At 39.5% G+C, this 21,643-nt stretch overlaps 1 protein-coding gene across 2 annotated transcripts in view; it reads right to left on the reverse strand.

Annotated features, from left to right (window-relative positions):
* Positions 1-21,643, reverse strand: part of AATF (apoptosis antagonizing transcription factor) — a gene marked incomplete at its 5' end in the record, with an annotated part of 124,430 nt that overhangs the window by 66,653 nt on the left and 36,134 nt on the right. For both annotated transcript variants that reach the window (XM_080712601.1, XM_080712600.1), the window contains 4 exons: positions 3,388-3,471; positions 7,552-7,716; positions 9,092-9,287; positions 11,445-11,559. In XM_080712601.1, coding sequence (XP_080568727.1) covers positions 3,388-3,471; positions 7,552-7,716; positions 9,092-9,287; positions 11,445-11,559 — 560 coding nt within the window. The remainder of the gene's footprint in view (positions 1-3,387; positions 3,472-7,551; positions 7,717-9,091; positions 9,288-11,444; positions 11,560-21,643) is intronic.

The raw sequence follows: 21,643 nt of genomic DNA on the forward strand, positions 1-21,643 counted from the left end.
CCTTAAAAATGGTAAAATTATTTGATACCTGATACTGTCTTCAGTGGCCCCCTTACATATATTTGCATACATATATGTGAAAATATATAAACACACATATATAAACATAGTTATTAAATAATACAGATATATTTCTGAACTATTAGTAATTTAAGCCCATTAAGAAAAAAAAAAAAAGAATGAACGTACATGCATGGGGAGGGGTCAGTGCTGACCCTACACCTCACTGTCAGGAGTTAGGGAATTTACACAGCCACATGACACCTGAATTAACCCAGTAAGCCTTTAAACCCTTACAATGAAACATTAAAATTCAATGTGGCTATAATCTCTTCCTTACAAAACATGGACCCAAAGAGTCTGGCTTCAAGTAGGGCTAAAAAGAGAGAAAGAGAGAGATGAAATGTATTATATTTACTACCCTGCTCTTCCATATGACCACATTAAAACACACACACACACACACACACACACACACACACACATACACACACACCCTCCCATGCCCATTGTAATACTCTGTACCACTTCTGAATGCAACACTTAGCTCAGGCTTACTACCCTGACAAATAAAGGAAAGCACTTTATGAAGCCAATTTAATTGGGAGGTGACAGAAAACATACAGCCATTTTCTTTAGCCTTATCATTGAATTGGCTTCAGCTCCAATCTCTGGCAAATCCCACTCAACAGAAGAAATTAACCAGGTCAGCAGAACAGGTGCTATGCTGTGTCTGTCAAGGGCCTGGCATCACCACAATTACTTGCACACAATGAAGCGGTAATCTTTACAGATCATCTCTCCCAAGAAGCCTACTGGGGAGAGGGAGGAGAGCTGCAGGATGGGGCTAGGGGCAGGGAGCAAGGGGAGAGTGGGAAAAAGAGGAGGAATAGGAAGCCACGAGAAAAGGCAGAAAGGAAAATGAATGTGCAGCTGCCCTGCAGCTCAGCAGATGTCGGGATGTGATGTACGAGGCTAGGATAAGCTGTCGGAGCCTGCTGCCAAGGAGTGGTAAGTGATTAAAGCCTGAACAGTTCTAAGCACCATATTTAGAATCTGTGGGGTTTCAAGACTTGCACCCATTCCTTGCTGTGCTGCCAGATGTTGGCAACTGGTCCAGTTCCTACTGACTGTGCATGGCTGGCAGCAGTTGGTACAGCAGTAAAGCAATCTGGAATGCTTCCGGAGACGCTGTACATTAACAAGTGTCACCCATCATTCACCTTTACAGAAGGCTGAAACAACTCCAATTTGCTGCCACTTTCCTCTTGGGAAACAGCCAAGATAAAGTTGCGCCTGGCAGCCCCATTTGTTTCACTCAGGTGTTTCAGCTGCCTTGCTGACCTCTATTAGTTTAAGTTTTAATTTAGATTAACCCCAGCACCCCAATTAACCAGCAAGGGGAAAAGCTAAGATGTGACTAGTCATAACTCTGAAATCAGAATTTATCGAAGTTAAAATTATTAATTGGGATGAAGGGCCAATAAAGTAATGCTGTTTCTTTTTAAACAAACCTCCAGGCCAATGGGAAAGAGAGAGAGAGAGAGGAGAAAAAGAAAAAAGAGAGAGAAAAAAAAAAAAAACGTTTGGACTAAGAATTGCCAGTAGAAGTACCTTCTCCCCAGTAGTTTCAGTTTATTTTATTAAGCCTATTTAATTTATGGTGCACTTTCCATTGAACAATGTACACTTCAATTAATGAGAACTGGAACATTTTTGATTGTCTCCCGTGATCTCACACAATTATACAGCATTAATATCCCATACCAAGTACTTCTTTAGACACTCCCAAACAAAATAGAGTCCCCTACTCTCTGACAAATAGCTATAAGAGAAGAAACAGAAAAAAAGAATCAGGGCCTCTGACTGGGAACGGCTGAGGACACACTGATCCTTCTATACCACTCAGCATCGCTTTTCAGACTCACTTATGGCAATAATTTTATTGAATATTACAGAATAAATAGAAGCTATCTTTTTCTCTTTAGGGCAGAATCAGAGGTTTCCCCATTATAGAATCAACTTTCCTGGTTTTACATTTAATTTTCCTAAGAATTTTCTTCTTTCATATCCACATGCATAGTGCAGCCATAAACCTTCAACAAGCAGTTACAAGTTCTCTGGCAAAAGTTAGCAAACTGAAGAAAACAAAACCAAACAATGGCTCAACAAAAATCAGCATATCCTTGATTTAGCATGCTCATTTCTCTACTAAGCAAGAAAGAGTACAGCCTAAAGCAGATTTCAGTAAGAAGCATAACTTATCAAAAACCCAAGCCGGGTGTGGTGCGCACGCTTATAACCTCAGTACTTGGGAGGCTGTGACAGAAGGATCACAGATTTGCAGCCAGCCTCAGCTACTTAGTGAGACGCTGTTTCAAAATAAAGAATAAAAAATAGGGCTGGGGGTGTAGCTCAGAGGTAGAATGTACCTGGGTTCAATCATCCCCAGTACCACACACACAAAAAAAAGAGACCCAAGAATCAATCCCGCCCCCCTCTTGTGTGTGTGTGTGAGATGATCTTTAGAACAGTCCAAATAGCCAGGCGTGGTAGGGCACATTTGTAATCCCAGTACTTGGGAAGCTGAGACAAGAGGATCGCGGTTCCTGGCCAGCCTTAATTACTTAGTGAGGCTCTCACAACTTAATGAGACCCTGTTTCAAAATAAAGAATAAAAAATAGGACCGGGGGTGTAGCCCTGGGTTCAATCCTCAGTGCTGGAAAAAAAAAAAAAAGAATAGTCCAAATATTGAGTCCACATGTACAGTCAAGTCACCAGTATTACTAAAAACAGTATCTATGTCAGGGAATGTCAGGGAAAAAGTGAAGGGTCAACTATGAAGAGATACTAGGACCATATTTCAACTTCCAATGATTCCATCTTAAACCATTATACTACTGTTATAATCGATAGTAGCTGACATTCTCAATATATAACTGATGTGAACAGGCACAAACAGACATTAAAAACAAGAAACTTAATAGGTTATAGAACTATAAATGCAGTTCAAGAACTCTAGGATCCCAATCTTTACACCATATCCTATTCTAACAGTAATGAGACAAGAAATGAAATAATCAACAAAATGTACAGTTAACATTATCAAAAACAGCTGAGAAAAAATATACCACTTGACTCAAAGAAGTTGAAACTGTTTTACAGATGATTCACACTCAAGCAACAACTAACAGTAGCTATAACTGTTTTCATTCCAAAAGAAAACATAAAACAGAAGGAAAGCAACAATCCGGAAAGTAAGTCAATTCTGAACAAATTCTAACTTCTTGTTTGATTTTTTTCTTCCAAAATAAGCAAGGAAGTTCTATATTGGTAGTTTTAACGAGAAGGGGAAAAAAAGAGCAAGTAAAAATAACTTTTTTTACCTGGTGGTAAAAGTCATCATCATCAAAGATTTCTTCATCCAAGTCTTTTAGATGAGTATTGGCAGGGACTTGAGGAAGGATTTCCTATGTCAATGAGAAAGAAAGAGAGAATCCCAATATGGTTATTACAGTAACAGAGGTACTGTAAATATGTTCAATAGTTAAATCACTATTTTTCTTAAGATCTAAAGAACTCAAAAAAAATCTTTTTTGAGCTGAGCATAGTGGTACACTCTTGTAATCCTAGTACCTGGAAGCCTGAGATCACAGGCACTCAGCCAGCCTCAGCAACTTGTGAGGCCCTCTACAACTTAATGATACCCTGTTTCAAAATAAAGAATAAAATGGGGTGGGGTTTTGCTCAGAGGTAGAATGCCCCTGGGTTCAATTCCCAGTTTTACAAATAAAAACAAACAAAAAAACTTCATTTTTAAAAGAATCCAACAGAAAAATGGGCAAAAACATTAACAGGCAGTTGGCAGAAAAGAAACCACAAATAACCATACAAAAATAAGCTTAGCCTAACTCTAATTAAATCCATGATAATTAAAATGAGAAAAAGCTACTTTTCTCCTGTGATTGGCAATACTCAGGGCTGGAGAATGCTGCTCTTGGAAACTCATGCACTTTTCAGAGGCAATCTGATAACATCTATCAGGACTTAGTATATTTTCTTCAACATTTTATTTAAAAACTCTACCCATATGTTCACACAAACACACAAATATAAATGTTCAGGAATATTTTTTTAAGCACTGCTTTTGTGTGTGTGTGTGGTACTGGGATGGAACCCTTGTACCTCCGGGCTACACTCCCAGACCTATTTTATAATTTATTTGGGAACAGGGCCTCTTAAGCCAGCAAGGCTGGTTTCGAACCTGCTTGATCCTCCTGTCTCCGCCTCCCAAGCTTCGGTATTAGTATTACAAGAGTGTGTGCCACCACGCCCGGCTAAGCACTGTTTTTTTAACCTTTTTTTTTTTGTGTGTGTGGTACTGAAGAGAGAACCTAAGGACATTCTACTTCTGAATTATACCCCAGCCCTATTTTTTATTCTTTATTTTGAAACAGGGTCTCACTTAATTGTATAGTACCTCACAAGTTGCTGAGGCTGGCCTTGAACCCGTGATCCTCCTATCTCAGCTTCCCAAGTACAGAGATTACAAGAAAACATTCTTTCTAATAAAGTTAAAACACACGCTTGAGGACTGCCTCAGCTACTTAGTGAGGCCCTTTGCAATTTAATGAGACCCTGTTTAAAAATAAAGAGTAAAAAAAAATTAGGGCTGAAGGTGTAGCTCAGAGGTAGAAGGCCCCTGGTTCCATCCCCAGCAATACCAATTTTTCTCTCACAATTGAGAGGAAAAAAAAATGCTTTAATGATGGAACTGGGTGTGGTGGCAACACGCTTGTAATCTGAGCATTCGGGAGGCTGAGACAGGAGGATCATGGTTCGTGGACAGCCTCAACTACTTAGTGAGGCCCTCTGCAACTCAGTGAGACCAAATTTCAAAATAAAGAATAAAAAATAGGACAGGGGGTGTAGCTCGGAGGTCAAATGCCCCTGGGTTCCATCCCCAGACACACAGACACACACACACACACACACACACACACAAAAAAAAAAAAAAAAAAAAAAAAAAAAAGGGCTGGGGTGTAGCTTGAAGGTAGAATACCCCTGGGTTCCATCTCCAGTAATGCGGGAAAAAAAACCCCAAAAAACCATTATTAGAAATTCAGTAAAAAAAAAAATTTTTTTTTTTTGGTGGTACTGGGGTTCCTGGAAGCCCTTCTACCTCCAGGCTACACTCCCAGACCTATTTTTACGTTTTTATTTGGAAACAGGGTATCCTAAGCCAGCGCGCGCGGCTGGCTTCGAACCTGCGCAATCCCCCTGTCTCTGCCTCCCAAGCGCGGGGATTACAAGCGTGCGCCACCACGCCCGGCAGAAATTCAGTAAATTTTGCAACAGAAATGACTGATTACTATTACTCTGCAACCATTAGGAAAAATGAAGTAGATCTCTTGGTAATGATATGAAAAGAATGTAGAATATATTAAATTTAAAGAGTAAGTTGTTAAGACTTTCAAACAATTGTAGTATTTTATATATTCACATACACACATATGTCTATCTTAGTAAAAAGAAAGGCCAACCATATTTTCATGCATGTGTACAAGCATAAAACTTGTTATATCTATTTTTTTTTTTTTTTTTTTTTTTTTTTTTGGTGGTACTGGGGTTCCTGGAAGCCCTTCTACCTCTGGGCTACACTCCCAGACCTATTTTTACATTTTTATTTTGGAAACAGGGTCTCCTAAGCCAGCAAGCGCAGCTGGCTTCGAACCTGCGCGATCCTCCAGTTTCTGCCTCCCAAGCGCGGGGATTACAAGCGTGCGCCACCACGCCCGGCTTGTTACATCTATTAACATCATTTGAGGAGTAAAATGTTCAGAGTATGAGTAATTTTAATTTTTATAGATTTTTTTTTACAGTACTGGGGACAGAACCCAGGGGAGTTCTTCCTCTGAACTATACACCTAGGCCTTTTTTTTTCTTTATTTTGAAACAGGGTCTCAGTTGTAAAGGGCCTCACTAAGTAGCTGAGGCTGGCTGCAAACTGCGATCCTCCTGTCTCAGCTTCCCAAATGCTGGGATTACAAGCATGCGCTATCACACCCATCTTATTTATTGACTATGTGTGTGGGGGTGGTGCTAGGGATTGAACCTGGGGGCACTCTATCTCCAAGCTACACCCCTAGTTCTATTTTATTTTATTTTGAAACAGGGTCTTGCTAGGTTGATGAAAGTCCCAGTACTTGCAAAGGCTGTCCTCGAACCTTCGATCCTCCATTCTCAGCTTCCCAAATATTGGGATAAAATTCATCCAGCTGGGAGAATTTTATTTTTCATTGTAAATGCTTATGAACTTCAGAAGTATTAAGTATATATTTTTTCTACAAGTAAAAAATAAAAATGTTTTCTTTAAACAAAAGAATCTATTTCACTTCTGGATCCTTTTCTAGGTAGCCAAACAGAAAACATTAAGACAAAGTACACACTTGCTTCAATACTGACATTCCATGCCGGGCGTGGTGGCGGAAGCTTGTAATCCCAGCATTCAGGAGGCTTAGACCAAAAAGGATCGTGGTTCATGAACAGCCTCAGCTACTTAGTGAGGCCCTCCACAACTTAGTGAGATCCTGTTTCAAAATTAAAGAATAAATAATGGGGCTGGGGATGTAGCTCGGAGGTAGAATGCCCCTGGGTTCTATCTCCAGTACCGCAAAACAAAACAAACAAAAAAACAAAAAACAAAAAAATAACCAAAAAAACCCCTGACATTCCTATAGTAGCTTTAAAAGCATAGCTTAAGGAATGAGGATGAAGCTCAGTGGTGAAACACTTGAACAGATCCGGGCATCGCTTGTAACCCCCGCGCTTGTGAGGCTGAGACAGGAGGATCGCGCAGGTTCGAAGCCAGCCTCAGCTACTTAGTGAGGCGCTCAGCAACTTAGTGAGACCTGTTTCCAAATAAAGTATAAAATAGGTCCGGGAGTATAGCCCGGAGGTAGAAAAGACCCTAGGTTCCACCCCCAGTACCACAAAAAAATAAAATAAAAAATAAAAAAATACTTGAACAGTATACACGAAGCCCTGGGTTTGACCCCCAGCACCGCAAAAGCAAAAATATAAAATCTTAAAAATATTAGATTACAAATACCTTAACTACAAGGTTCCTGTATCACACTCACAATTAAGAGAAAAACACAAAAGTTAAAAAGCCCCATAATAAAAGCTTTAAAACTGAAGCTTAAGGGGTGAGAAAGAGGCTCAGTGGTAAAGCACTTGAATATGCTTTACCACTGAGCCCTGGATTTGACCCCCAGCACTGCAAAAACTAAAATATGAAATCTTAAAAAAAATTAGATTACGAATACTTTAACTACAAGATTCCTGTATCACACTCACAATTGAGAGAAAAGCAAAAAAATTAACAAAAGCCCCATTTTTACCCCCCACACACTATTTCTCAACAGCCTGGCAAAGTAATGCAGTGTTCCTTTCTTTCACCAACATCTCATACCAAGAAGTAATACCGACAAGTTTTTCACTCAGCCCCACAGACGTGTTCACCAGTCACCCTGCACCACAGTCCTTACTGGTTCTCCTGGTAAACTCTCTGGAACAGGCTGAGCCGATGGTTCAGGTTTGCCAAGAACCCGGTAGACAGAGCGCTTGGTCTGTGTCCTTCGAAGTAATCTTTCCTTGTCCATCAGAATATGATCAATCTGAGTCAAGATCGAGCGTTCAAAGGCACCAAAACCCTGCAACAACATTAACCAGTGTCAGGTAATGTGGAAAGTCAGTGTTGAAGGCAGCTACACTGCTCCTCTATCTCTCTGTCAGCAGAGAGACAGACAATCGTCCTTTCACGAGGGACTTTCTGTTAAGGGCACAGTTTGTGAGTGGCTGTAATTATTCTCAGGGGGAAAAAAAATAGTCTTAAAACAGGTCATATCTAGCTGGGCGTGGTGGCGCACACGCTTGTAATCCCTGCGCTTGGGAGGCTGAGACAGGAGGATCGCACGGGTTCGAAGCCAGTCTCAGCTACTTAGTGAGGCTCTCAGCTATTTAGTGAGACCCTGTTTCCAAATAAAATATAAAAATAGGTCTGGGAGTATAGCCCAGAGGTAGAAAGCCTCTGAGTTCCACTCCCAGTATCACCCAAAAAAAAATAAATAAAAATAGGTCATATCATTTTCCTATGCCCAGAGATTAAATTTTTACCCCCCCCCCCCCCCGGTACTGGGGATGGAACCCAGCCAGGGGCATTCTACCTCCGAGCTACACTCTCAGCCCAATTTTTTTTTTTTTTTTTTTTGGGTGGTATTGGGGTTCCTGGAAACCCTTCTACCTCCGGGCTACATTCCCAGACCCATTTTTTATATTTTTATTTAGAAACAGTTAACAGGGTCTCTTAAGCCAGCGTGGCTTGCCGAACCTCCGCAAACCTCCTGTCTCTGCCTCCCAAGCGCAGGGATTACAAGCATATGCCACCACACCCGGATTCAGCCCAATTTTTTTATTCTTTATTTTGAAACAGGGTCTCACTGAGTTGCAAAGGGTCTCACTAAGTAGCCGAGGCTGGCAATAAACCTGTATCCTCCTGTCTCAGTCTCCCAAATGCTGGGATTACAAGTGTGTGCCACCACGCCCAGCTTTTTAATTACTTTAATAATTGTTTTAAAATCCATTCTATCCCAAGTCTGAATGGTGTAAATCCCAATAGTAAAATTCAGTAATTTTTTTTTTTTTTTTTTTTGGTGGTACTGGGGATGGAACCCAGGGGCATTCTACCTCTAGGCTACACTCCCAGACCTATTTTATGCTTTATTTGGAAACATGGTCTCACTAAGTTGCTGAGAGCCTCACTAAGTAACTGAGGCTGGCTTCGAACCTGCGCGATCCTCCTGTCTCAGCCTCCCAAGTGCTGGGATTACAAGCGTGCGCCACCACGCCCAGCAAATTCAGTAAATTTTGCAACAGAAATGACTGATTATTATTATATCATATAACATCTATATAAACAAGCTATAGTTCTAATTTCTTACAACTGCTTCAAGGTTACCACAATTTATCTTGCATGCAGGTGCACACATGCACACACACACACACACACACACACACACACTCCCTTGCCTTCCCCAGTTTTCCAGATGCCAGCTTGGTCTTATCATGCCACTTCTGCAGTGTACGGTTCCTGTAGACTGTGAAGTCAGCAAAGCGCTTTGCCATGAAGCTGGGATAGTCGTCTGTCTCCAGCTTCCGCTTCGGTGGGCCCCTTCTCCGCTGCTTCTCTTCCACTAGTTCATCATCTTCACTGGAAATCTCCTCACTAGAAAGCCAGGAAGAGCAAGAGTCCAATGTAAACAAGCATACTTAAGTAAAAAGCTAGGTTCATGTGGTATTTAGGCCTTGTCTATTCTATCTACATTTTAAATATCACCAGAGATATGAGAATCACTTCTTATGTTTTTTTTGTTTTTGTGTTTTTTTTTTTGTGGTACTGGGGTTCCTGGAAGCCCTTCTACCACCGGGCTACACTCCCAGACCTATTTTTTATATATTTTTTTTAATTTGGAACAGGGTCTCTTAAGCCAGTATGGCTGGCTTTGAACCTGCGCAATCCTCCTGTCTCCACCTCCCAAGTGTGGGGATTATAAATGTGCGCCACCACGCCCGGCCACTTCTTATGTTTGTAAACAATGATCATGAGGTCAATCAAAAGCTCACGTAACTGTTAGCTGAGCAAGGTGACTCGTGCCTGTGATCCCAGCTAGTCAGGAGGCTGAAGCAGGAGGATCACAAACTCAAAGCCAGCCTGGGCAACTTTGTGAGACTCTATCTCAAAGTAAAATAAAATGAAAAGGGGTGGGGAAGGTAATTCAGTGATAGAGTGCTTGCCTAGCATGCACAAGGCCCTGGGTTCAATCCCCAGTGTTGCAAAAACAGAAAAAAACTTCAAGTAATTTCAAATAAATATAAAAAGCTCTTGGACTTCAAAATGTTTTTTAAAAAGTAAGCAAAACATACAAAAAAAATGAGGTTGTAAAACATTCGAAATGTCTGGGCGTGGGTGGCGCACGCTTGTAATCCCCGCGCTTGGGAGGCTGAGACAGGAGAATCATGCATGTTCAAAGCCAGCCTCAGCTGGCTTAATTGACCCTGTTTCCAAATAAAATATAAAATAGGTCTGGGAGTGTAGCCCGGAGGTAGAAGGCCCCTGGGTTCCATCCCCAGTACCATAAAAAAAAAGGAAAAAAAAATTAGAAATGCTTATGAACCAATACTGTACTGTTACAGGAGGGTCTTTAAAAATTAAACACATACTCGTATTTCTATGACCTTAATCCGCAAATCAATAAGAGAAATGTGTCCCTGTAACAATTATTCAGGAAGGTGAATAGTATTAGCTGAACCAAATAAAAAGAAGCTAAACATGATGAACACTCAAAAGGGTGGGTATCCAAATCAGCACTAAACTATAATACAATCAGCCCTCTGTATCTCTAGGCTACAAATTCAGATTCAATCAATTGCAAACAGAAAATATATAAGGGTAAAAAAATGCACCTGTACTGAACATGTACAGACTTTTTCTTGTCATTATTCTCTAAATGATATAGGATAACAAATATTTATGTAGTATTTATATTGTATTAGAAAATACAAGTAATTGGGAGATGATTTCAACTACATGAAAGATGAGCATAGGTTTTATACAAATAGTGTGCTATTTTATACAAGAGATCTGAGCATCTGCGGGCTTTGGTATCTGTGTGGGGTCCTGGAATCTATCCCCCTGGGTACAAAGACAACTGCACATCCAGCTGCCGTGACAATGCAGTGACCTCCAACTCCACTGGCCACTCTACCTCCTAGATTACTGACCCCAGCACACAGTAGGTACTCAACAAAATGTGAGCTTCTTTTCTGTCCCTCCAACTCATTCAGAAGAAAACAATGGGGGGGGGGGGGACAAGCCCAAGGGAAAAAGCAAGAAAGGACCAGAAGATCAAAGAGGGAAAATTTTCATCAAACACAGCAATTACAGAAAACAAAATCATTACTTTGCTGTTATTTTCTGAAATCTTTCCACCCTTCAAAATAATTGCTTCTTCCTTCATTCAGGGAGATGGCTCTGACCACTAATTCCATGGTATGGACACAAAGGACTTATATAACATTAACTAAGTATTAGTAAGCAAAATGTGTGTTTCTATGCTAATATCAATAGAGCTAAACAGAAGGTAAGCCTTTTGCCTAAACCTGCAAAGGGATACAGGCAAAACTAAGATAAAAAGCCAAAAATCAAACTCCCAATTTATGTGCCATTCTGATACCAGTTAAATTTTTTTTTTTTTTTTTTTTTTAACTAAAATCAAGTCTGCCTGGAAATCTATCTGCCCAGAAAGGACTTGACTTCCTCTGTCATACATGATGGGAAACTAATGAAAAGAAAACACACAGCTCAGTCCCATTTCCTCCTTACCTTTCTGCTTTGGGCTTCGTCCCATCAACGAGATACCTAGTGTCTGGGTACTGAAAAAGTAACTCTTCCTGGAGATCTACCAATGACCTCAACAACGCTTTAAGTGCTTTGTGACCTGAAAAGGAAAGAGAGCACAGAGAAGGAACAATTAATCATTTACAAATCTCCAAAGTGGGCAATGCCTGTAATTCATGTCTCCCAAGCAGTTCTGCAAGGGGGTAAGTTCAGGGGAAGAGCCAGGGTATACTCGGAACTCTCTGAAATACGGAATTCCCAAAATAACAACAGTTCCTACCTCACAGGGTTGTTGTGAGGAATAAGCAAAATAATATGTGTAAGGTACTTAGAAACTATAAATAATAAGACTCCAAGAAATTGACAAACTCCTTTGCTTCCTATCATCAAGGCCATTCAATTATCCCTTTGAAATTAAGCTTCTTAAGTATATTTCTATGAGGTTACCCACGAATCTCTTGGATAATCTATCACACAATTCCTTTTCTCTTAAAAAGCACAACTCAGTCCTGGGATCCTTACCAACACATGCTCCTCCCCCGGGTTTCATTCTCTCGACCTCTCACACATATCCCTATGAAAAGGTGCTATTCACAAATTAAACCCAGATGAATGACTTTCTATTTGTAATATGGAATTATATATTAAAAACTGGCCCTAGGTGTAGTGGTGCACACCTGAAATCCCAGTACTTGGGAGGCTGAAACAAGAGGATTGCAGGTTCAAAGCCAGCCTTGACAGCATAGCAAGGCTCTCAGAAACCTCGTGCAGCTACTTAGTGAGGCCCTCCGCAACTTAGTGAGACCCTATTTCCAAATAAAGAAATAAAATAGTTAGGGGACATAGCTTAGAGGTGGAATGCCCCTACGTTGAATCCCCAGTACCAAGATAAATAAATAAATACTATATAAATATGACTTCCTTGTTTAAAATATAGGACCCTTGATTCTTTTTTAAACTCTATTCTTAGTAGGGCATGGTGGCACACGCTTGTAAACACAGTACCTGGGAGGCTGAGACAGGAGGATTGCAGGTTAGCACCCAGCCCCAGCTACTTAGTGAGGCCCTCCACAACTTAGTGAGACCCAGTTTCAGAATAAAGAATAAAAAATAGGGCTGGAGGTATAGCTCAGAGAAGAATGCCCCTGGGTTCAAACCAATAGTGCCATAAATAACAACAACAACAACAACAACAACAACAAACGCTATATTCTAATCTTTTTATAATCAGTGCTTACCAAAATAAAATCCAAAATGCCTTGTGTTCCAAACTAAGAATCTCAACCTTTTGCTCTCAATCTTTTCTTTCTTCTTTCTTTTATAGCACCAGAATCAAAACCTCAGAGCCTCATACATGCTAGGCTAATACTCTACCACAAAGTGACATCCCCAGCCCTTTAAAATTTTATTTTGTCTGGGTGTGATGGCGACGCTTGTAATGCCTGCCCTTGGGAGGCTGAGACAGAGGATCTGCATAGTTTCAAAACCAACCTCAGCTACTTAGTATCACACACAAAAAAATTATTCTGAAATAGGGTCTCACTTAAATTGTTTAAACTGGCCTTGAACTTGCGATCCTCCTGCCTCAGCCTCCTGAGTAGCTGGGATTACAGGTATGCAACCATGCACAGCAGTTCTCAATCTTCAAAAGAGCTTTCTACTAAATATGAAGATAAAAATTCCTCACAAAGCCAGGCGTGATGGCACATGCTTGTAATCCCCGTGCTTGGGAGGCTGAGACAGGAGGATCACGCAGGTTCGAAGCCAGCCTCAGCTACTGAGTGAGGCTCTCAGCTACTTAGTGAGACCTTGTTTCCAAATAAAACATACAATAGGTCTAGGAGTGTAGCCTGGAGACAGAAAGCCCCTGGATTTCATCCCCAGTAACACACACACACACACACACACACACACACACACACACACACACACACACAGTTTCTCATGAAAAAGAAAAAAAAAGCAATTATTCTTTTGTCAGCTTTTGGAAAATGGATTAAATATAAACAAGATGAAAAGTAGTCAAGAAGGAAAAAGGAATATAGATAACAATTTTAAAGCAAAAATTATTCAGTCTAAATGTTCTAAGGGTATCAAATTATGGAAATTTTTCAAAAGAAAAAGAAGAGCAAAGACTACAAATGGTAACTACAAATATGTTACCACAAATGACCATCTGTGAAAAGAACTGAGAATTTTAAGCATGTATTCCACAATAGCTAAGGTTCTAAAAGACTGTTATAGCAAAAGTCTTAATTAAAAAATAGAAAAAGACACCAATACATGTAAGACAGTCCATGAAAACACAAGTTTCATTTCACCCAAATTCTACAAAAAATATTAATCACTGTTTTTTATCTTCTTTTTTAGAAATAGCTATGTTTTTTGTATTTTGCCATTCTGGAGTTTGAACTCGGTGGCTTGCGCATGCCAGGCAAGTCATCTACCACTGAGCTACGACCCCTTTCCAAATGGCAATATCTTACAGGACTGATTCTATGTTTTTCAAAGTGAAACTTCAAATTCATTTTACAGCTGCAAAGTGGTTTTAAAGATTCTCCAGGCCCAATCTGGACAATATTAAGATAAGTAAAAATAAGCCAGTTGCATAAGGTAAGTAAATATTGTACAATTCCACTTATATGAGGTACCTGAAATAGTCAAATTCATAGTGACAGAGGGCTGGGAGTGTAGCACAGTGGTAGTGCTTGTTTAGCATGCATGAGGTCCTGAGTTCAATTCTCAGCACTGCAAAACAATATAGAAACAGAAAGTAGAACAGTAGCTTCCAGGAGCTAGGAAAGAGGGAGTATGGGAAATTACTGTTTAATGAGTATAGGGTAAGGGATGATGAAAAGTTCTGGGGATGGATAATAGTGTTGATTGTACAACTTTATAAATATTTAATGACACCGAATTATATTCTTTAAAAGTAAGTGTATATCATGTATGTCTTATCACATTTTTTTAATTTTTAATTTTTAATTGTTTTACTTTTTTGTGGTACTGAGGGTAGAATCCAGGGGCTTTCCACCTCCGGGCTATACTCCCAGACCTATTTTATACTTTATTTGGAAACAGGGTCGCACTAAGTTGCTGAGAGCCTCACTAAGTAGTTGAGGCTGGCTTTGAACCTATGTGATCCTCCTGTCTCAGCCTCCCAAGCGCTAGGATTACAAGTGTGCGTCACCACGCCCGGCTTTACCACATTTTTTTAAAATGCTATAAAAAGATCAGAATATAATTTACCCAATAAAATGTCAAAACTGAAAAAAAAGATCAGAATATAATAAATCATCTGTATTACTTCAAACTAAGCCTCTTCAATGAAACATTCTGACTTAAAAGGGAGGAAATTCCCATATAGGCGACATGGATGAACTTTGAGGATATAAAGTGAAATAAACCAGTCACAAAAAGATAAATATTATGTAGTTCTGCTTACATAGGTAGTTATCAAAAATCAAAGAGAAAGTAGGATAGAATAATGCTTGCTGGGGCTGGAGGGATGAGGAAATGGGGATTATTTAACAGGTGTGGATCACAGTTTTGCAAGATAAAAGTTCTAGAGAATGGCTGCACTACATTATGAATATATTTAACACTACTGAACTATATTCTTAAAAATGGTAAAAATGAGCAGGGCAACAACTCAGGAGGCTGAAGCAAGAAAATGGTGGATTTGAGGACAGCCTAGGCAAGTTACCAAGACCCTGTCTTGGGCCGGTCACGTCTGCGCAAGCGGTAATCCCAGCATTCGGAAGGCTGAGGCGGGAGAAGAGCGTTTCTCCAGGAGCCTCAGCTACTTAGCGAGGCTCTTTGCAACTCAATGAGACCTTGTTTCAAAAAATAAAAAGATTAAAAACTAGGGCTGGGGGTGTAGCTTGGAAGTACAATGCCCCTGAGTTCAATCCCCAGTACCGCAAAGAAAAAAGAAAAAAAAAAAAAAAAAAAAAGACCAAGACCCTGTCTCAAAATAAAAAAGGCTGGAGATGTAGTTCAGTGTTAGTACACTTTCCTAGCATATGCACAATCCTGGGTTTGATCTGCAGTACCAGAAAATAAAATTTTTAAATAAAATGATACATTGTTTATTATTATCATTATTATTGTTGTTATTATTTGCAGTGCTGGGAATAGAACCCAGGGACATTGTACCTCCAAGCTACATCCCCCAGCCCTAGTTTTATTCTCTATTTTGAAACAGGGTCTCACTGAGTTTCGGAGGGCCTAAGTAGCTGAGGCTTTCTCCTCTCAGCCTCCTGAATGCTGGGATTGTAAATTTGCACCACCATGCCCTGGCTCATTGTTATGTATTTTTAATGCAAAAAAAATTTTAAATAACAGAGAGATCACATCCCCAGACCTGCAAAAAAAAAAAAAAAAAAAAAAAAAAAAGCCTGTCCCTTAATTTAGGTACCATATGCCCATAATGTGAAACATAAAATCAAGAACCACACAGGAAAGAAGCTGCAAAGCCATCTAAAATGTCTATAGCTGCTTACCAACAAGTGGGCAGTAATTCGACTCTACCATGTAGCATAACCAAGAATTGTCAAAACATCCAAAGAAAGACTACAACTTTTAAGGGCCACTTTCAAGTAGCTATACAAGCCTTTCATTTTGTTCAAGTCAGTTTAAAAAAAATAAAAAAACCATCACAGATATATTAGACAGCATATCAATCCAACAAGAAAGTAGAGAGCCAATATCAGTAAATCAAACTATGTCTTTTTGTTAATACTCTCTCATGTGTTCTCATTTTATACACCCCTTCACCCACTTGGAAAGTAGCCCTCAAGTAAGTATTTAACGCCATTCAGGGATAGCACTACCATGCATCAAAGTGTCAAGAGACCTACCAGAAATGAAATCTGCAATTCTGTGCTTCTAACCACTACCAAAAAAAGTTTATTAAAGTAACTCACCAGTGGCTCAACACGTAGACAAGCTCCTATAAAGAGATTTGGAAGACGGAACACTCTTAGGACCACATCTGTTTCGATGGTAACACCTGAAGCGTTCAACAGGGTGGCCCTTGGTGGAAGGTTGTGGCATCTTCAAAGCCACAGCCGACAAGAAGGAAAGACTCTCCCGGAGGCTCAAGTCCAACACTGAACTCTTCCCAGTCAAAATGAACAAACAAAAATCCTCTTTATTATTCACACAGAACTGAACTCTATCTGCTCAACCCTATGAATAATAAATAGATCGAAATCAACAGTTTCTAATTCACCTCTAATTTCTCTCCCAATTATTACAAGAGTTAAAAGTTAAGAAAAGCAGCAAAGATGCATATGCTGTCCTCCTTGGCCCATGGCCACAAAACAAATGGAGACTGTCAAGGTTGTCTATGTTTATTTTGCCCTACATGGTCCATTTCCAGAGGCTGTTCCTTGCAGAGGAGATTAAAAAGGACATATGCCTCACCACGTCGCTGAAACTCAACCCAAGCACCTGATAACCAGCGTTAGGAATAATTCTGAACAGAATAAATGGAAAGACTCCTCTACTGAGGGTCAGAAACCCTGCACTTCAGCTGACAATGTCACTAGTCATATTATGCTGAGTGGACCAACTTAATCTCTTTGAGTCTCAGTTTCTCATCTATAAAATGTAGATAACCCTTTGCCTAGTGAACTCTCAGAGGAAAGGTAAAAAAACAATAAATATATCTATTAAGATACACTGGAAAAAATTAAAGCTATAAAAATAGAAGGCATATCACTATAAAAAAACATCATCTTCCACATGCTCAAATTCTTTTAAGCAATGCTTGTGCTGATCCACAGAGCTAGGATTGAACTAGTACTCAGAGATTCCAATATTAGGTATTTATTTACATGCTACACATATGCAAGCATTCTATATATAAAATGTCACCAATTCAAAAACCATTTTCACTTAACAGCTTTATTTTTCCCCCTTATTCATCTAAGCTGTCCAACACAACCAAACGGTAGGCAGAGAATCGGTTTAGACAGGGCACACAGTTCATTAATTAGATTACAAAGCGCTAAGTAAAATTTCTGGCAATGTGATAGAAGGAAAATGAGAAGAGCGACTGTATAAAGGAAGATGAAACTAACCTTATCCATTTTTAAATGTCGACATGGTTACTTTAAATACATAGACAAACATACAACTATGTACAAATGCATCAACTCCCATATTCGCATCACCCAGATAAATACACTGAACTGGAATTTACAGATTACAACAACATTTTTTTCTCCTTCAAAAGTAACTCCAGAACTAGAGCTAAACTATAGGTCAAAATGACACGATATATTGGCCTGAGAACAATACTTTTCATTCAAATCCACACAAGCCTGCCACTTGCACTAGTCATCCCCAGCAATTAATCCCCCAAGAAAGACGTTTGATTAAATCTTTTCAAGCAAATCCTTTGCTTTGCTTTTGTTAGTTCACTTCTTGTCAACATCTATTAAAATATGCCTTTAATTCTCCCACAATCTTAAAAAACACCGATTCCACTGTCTTCAACTTTAATCAACTGTATGGCCGGCATTTTTCATTTCATAATAATGTGCTGCTTGGAATTCAAGAGGCAGGCTCAGCATCAATCATCTGGTAAGAATTTTTCCACTGCAATAAATATGCAAATGAGGAGAGCCAGTCAGTCGTATTTCAGGCCCGACTTGCTAGTGTTTTAAAAAAGACACAAATTTATTAATTGCCGGTGGCCAGAGGAATCCTATTACTTTAGGCATTGATTACAAAGCTGTGTGAGTGATTATTGTGCAACTCGCAGGCTACCCAGGCATGAGGAAAAATTATTAAAGCAAGGCAGAGATTATCAACTCAGAATAACAATAAGCCTTAACATTTAGGCCCTAACTTCTTCAACAAAGAATTACGTGAAGGCTCCACTGTATCATAATTCCGAATTCTGTCAGTATTACTGTTTGGGCTTGTTCTATATTCCCTACGCAGAATGGCGTTGCCAGTAAAAAAGAGGGCTGCAGGTTATAAATTCCTCAGCCACCACCATTTGGGTGGCTGGCTACCATTTCCAATGTGGGCCCAACTACAACTTTTATGTATAAACTAAGTATATACATAGACAGTTGTGTGCATGGTACATGCACAAATTTTTAAAAATGGGCATGCTACCATGAAGACTATGGTTTTAACTGGAATAGTAGAGGAGGTTCTACACAGAGTACTGGCTAGTTCTGTGGACAAAGTATAGAATTTTTTAAGTGGTACAAGAATAACCTCATGATAAGTTTTTGAAGCCAAGTATGGAGACTTACACTTTAAACTCAGGAAAGCTAAGCCACAAATGGACTTGGGTTTTCATACCTCAGAAGGCACCATAGTAGAAGGCGTGCAATTTATAGAGGGGTCTACAGAGGAAAGAGCTTGAGAGGCTAATTCTGAATGCAAAGTGATTTTTGTGAGAAACATTCAACCCAGGATATATTAAATAAGAAAGAGGGCTCAGCGGATAAAACTTATTTTTTCTTCCTTTAAGAGAATGATGTGGGGAATTGGGAGAGTAAGTAGAAGTTGAAATAAGGGAGAAATGAAGAGACATATGATAATATATATGATGGGTGAGCCCCTCATAGAAAGAAACAAAAAGAAAAAAGCCCTTAACACTGCACTGTACCGCCACGCTAAGTAACATGATGAATCGTGCGCATTTGCGTTCTGTGGAGGGACATCCCACTCAAGCTGTAATTTCTGACCAGGCGTGAATTTACAAGGAAGGCAAAGGGACTGCAGAATTCCGAAGGTTTCCCTGAGTACTCTCTCAAATACCTGATGAAGTGTGTCAATAAATCCTTAAAAAGCCCTGCAGGACACAGCAATCTAACTGATCAATGTACTTCCAGAAACGCTACCATCACGTCCGCTTCCCAGTTCCTACACAACCTCCACTGCTCCTGAGTACTTTTCCTAAAAGGGAAATTTATTTCCCCCTTTAAATACAAGGAATTAATGCCCAGAATACAAGGCACTTAAATCCAAGTTTATTAACAAGTAATTATTTAAACTGTCTATAACCGTAGTTACTCAGGGAGAGTAGGGATATTTTACTTGTATTTAATATATTTTTGGACTGTTGGGATATTTTAAAAGTACATATTACTTTTGCAATTTAAAATTTTATTAAGGCTAGTGCGGCCTTACTTATTATAAGCATGAAGGTGCACGCTTGTAATCCCAGTGCTTAGGAGGCTGAGACAGGAGGATGGCGCAGGTTCAAAGCCAGCCTCAGCTACTTAGTGAGGCTCTCAGCAACTTAGTGAGGCTCTGTTTCCAAATAAAATATAAAATAGGTCTAAGAGTGTAGCCCGGGGGGTAGAAAGTCCCTGGGTTACCCCTGAGTTCCACCCCCAGTACCACACACACACACACACACACACACACACACACAAAAAAAAAATTATTAAGGCATGCATGGTGGTGCACACTTGTAATCCCAGTACTTGGGAGGCTGAGACAGGAGGACTGCAGGTTCATGGTCAGCCCCAGCTACTTAGTGAGGCCCTCTGCAACTTAGTGAGGCCTTCCCTATTTCAAAAAGAATAAAATATAGGACTAGAGTCATAGCTCAGAGGTAGAATGTCCCTGGCTTCAATCCCCAGTACTGCAAAAATAAAAAGAACTTCATTAAAATTCAAAGTAAATTATGAGGGAAATTTATTAAAAATAAAATTAGAGCCAGGCATGGTGGTGCACGCTTGTAATCCCAACATTCAGGAGGCTGAGATGGGAGAATCCCAGTTTGTGGACAGCCTCAGCTACTTAGTGAGGCCCTCTGCAATTTAGTGAGACACTGTTTCAAAATAAAGAATAAAAATATAGGGCAGGGGGTGTAGCTTGGAGGTCGAATGCCCCTGGGTTCCATCCCCAAACCTGCAAAAAAATAAAGTAAAATAAAATAAAATAAAATAAAATTAGAACTGCTATCCAAGTAACCCTCTCTTGTTTCATTTAAAATAAAGTCAGATTCTTTCATATTAGAATATCCCTGGGTGAAACCATCCCTAAACAGAATGTCCACATCTTCCAAATAGTATGGTTCTTAAAATAATTTCAATGAAAACAGGAATTCATAAAATACCTTTCTGAAAAATGGGGATGTCACACAGAATTAATCGCTCTTCTCCAGGGATCATTCATATTACTGTTCCAATACTTACTACACTGTACTGAGTCTGATTTTATTTTGCTGAAGCTGCTCAGGGAAGAGACCTACCTCACCCTGTCACTCCACCATCTAACATCGCCTGGGCCAGTAAAGGAATTCTAAAACTGTTTTCATTCCAGAGAGATGATTCCTTAAGTTATACAGCAGAACATCCTGGTCGCACTATGATTTCCAAATCTAAATACTGACAAGCAAACAAAATGTTACTACTTATTTCCTAATTTTAATATCAACTATGTATACTCAAAAAACTAACCTTTTGTTAATAGAAGAAAAGTTGTCAAATTTGACATTTTTCTTATTATAACATACCAGCTGTGTACGGGCTATTCACATGAAACTCAAACTAGTTTTACCAGACTTAGAAATTCAAAAGCTTACAACATATTCTCATGAAAACTTAATAACTGTCACCATTTAGATGGATTAACCTGGGGCTGGATCAGAAAGGATTGTTTTAATCTGTGTTTGTTTTCTTTCTTTCTTTTTTTTTTTTTTTTTGGTACTGGTGATGAACGTGGGGGGGGTTATCTCAGAGCTACACCCCCTCCCTATTTTACATTTTACTTTTCTTTATTTCTTCCTGTGTTTCTGTCTCAGCCTTCTAAGTACTGAGATTACAGGCATGTGCCACCACATCCAGCTATATTTTATTTTTAAACAGGGTACTACTAAAGTTTTGCACACTGGCCTTGAACCTAAGAGCCTCCTGTCTCATCCTCCTAAGTACTGGGATTACAAGTGTGTCCTACCCTCTCCGGCTTTGTGTTTAATATTAGACCAGGGTATTTAAATACCAACTCAAAATGAAGCACTTTGAAAGGCTATGCTCATATAAAAATATTTAAATACTTTTTGCACTAAATGCAGTTTACCTATACCCATACCTTCCTATGAGTTCTTTGTGAAGAAGAACTACAAACTATTCACTTTGGTATGTGTGGGGCTCGCAAATGGTAAACTTTCTATTAACAATTAGATATATAATTAAATATAT

This window comes from Muscardinus avellanarius (genome assembly GCF_963383645.1).
Source record: "Muscardinus avellanarius genome assembly, chromosome: 16".
Lineage (NCBI taxonomy): Eukaryota > Metazoa > Chordata > Mammalia > Rodentia > Gliridae > Muscardinus > Muscardinus avellanarius.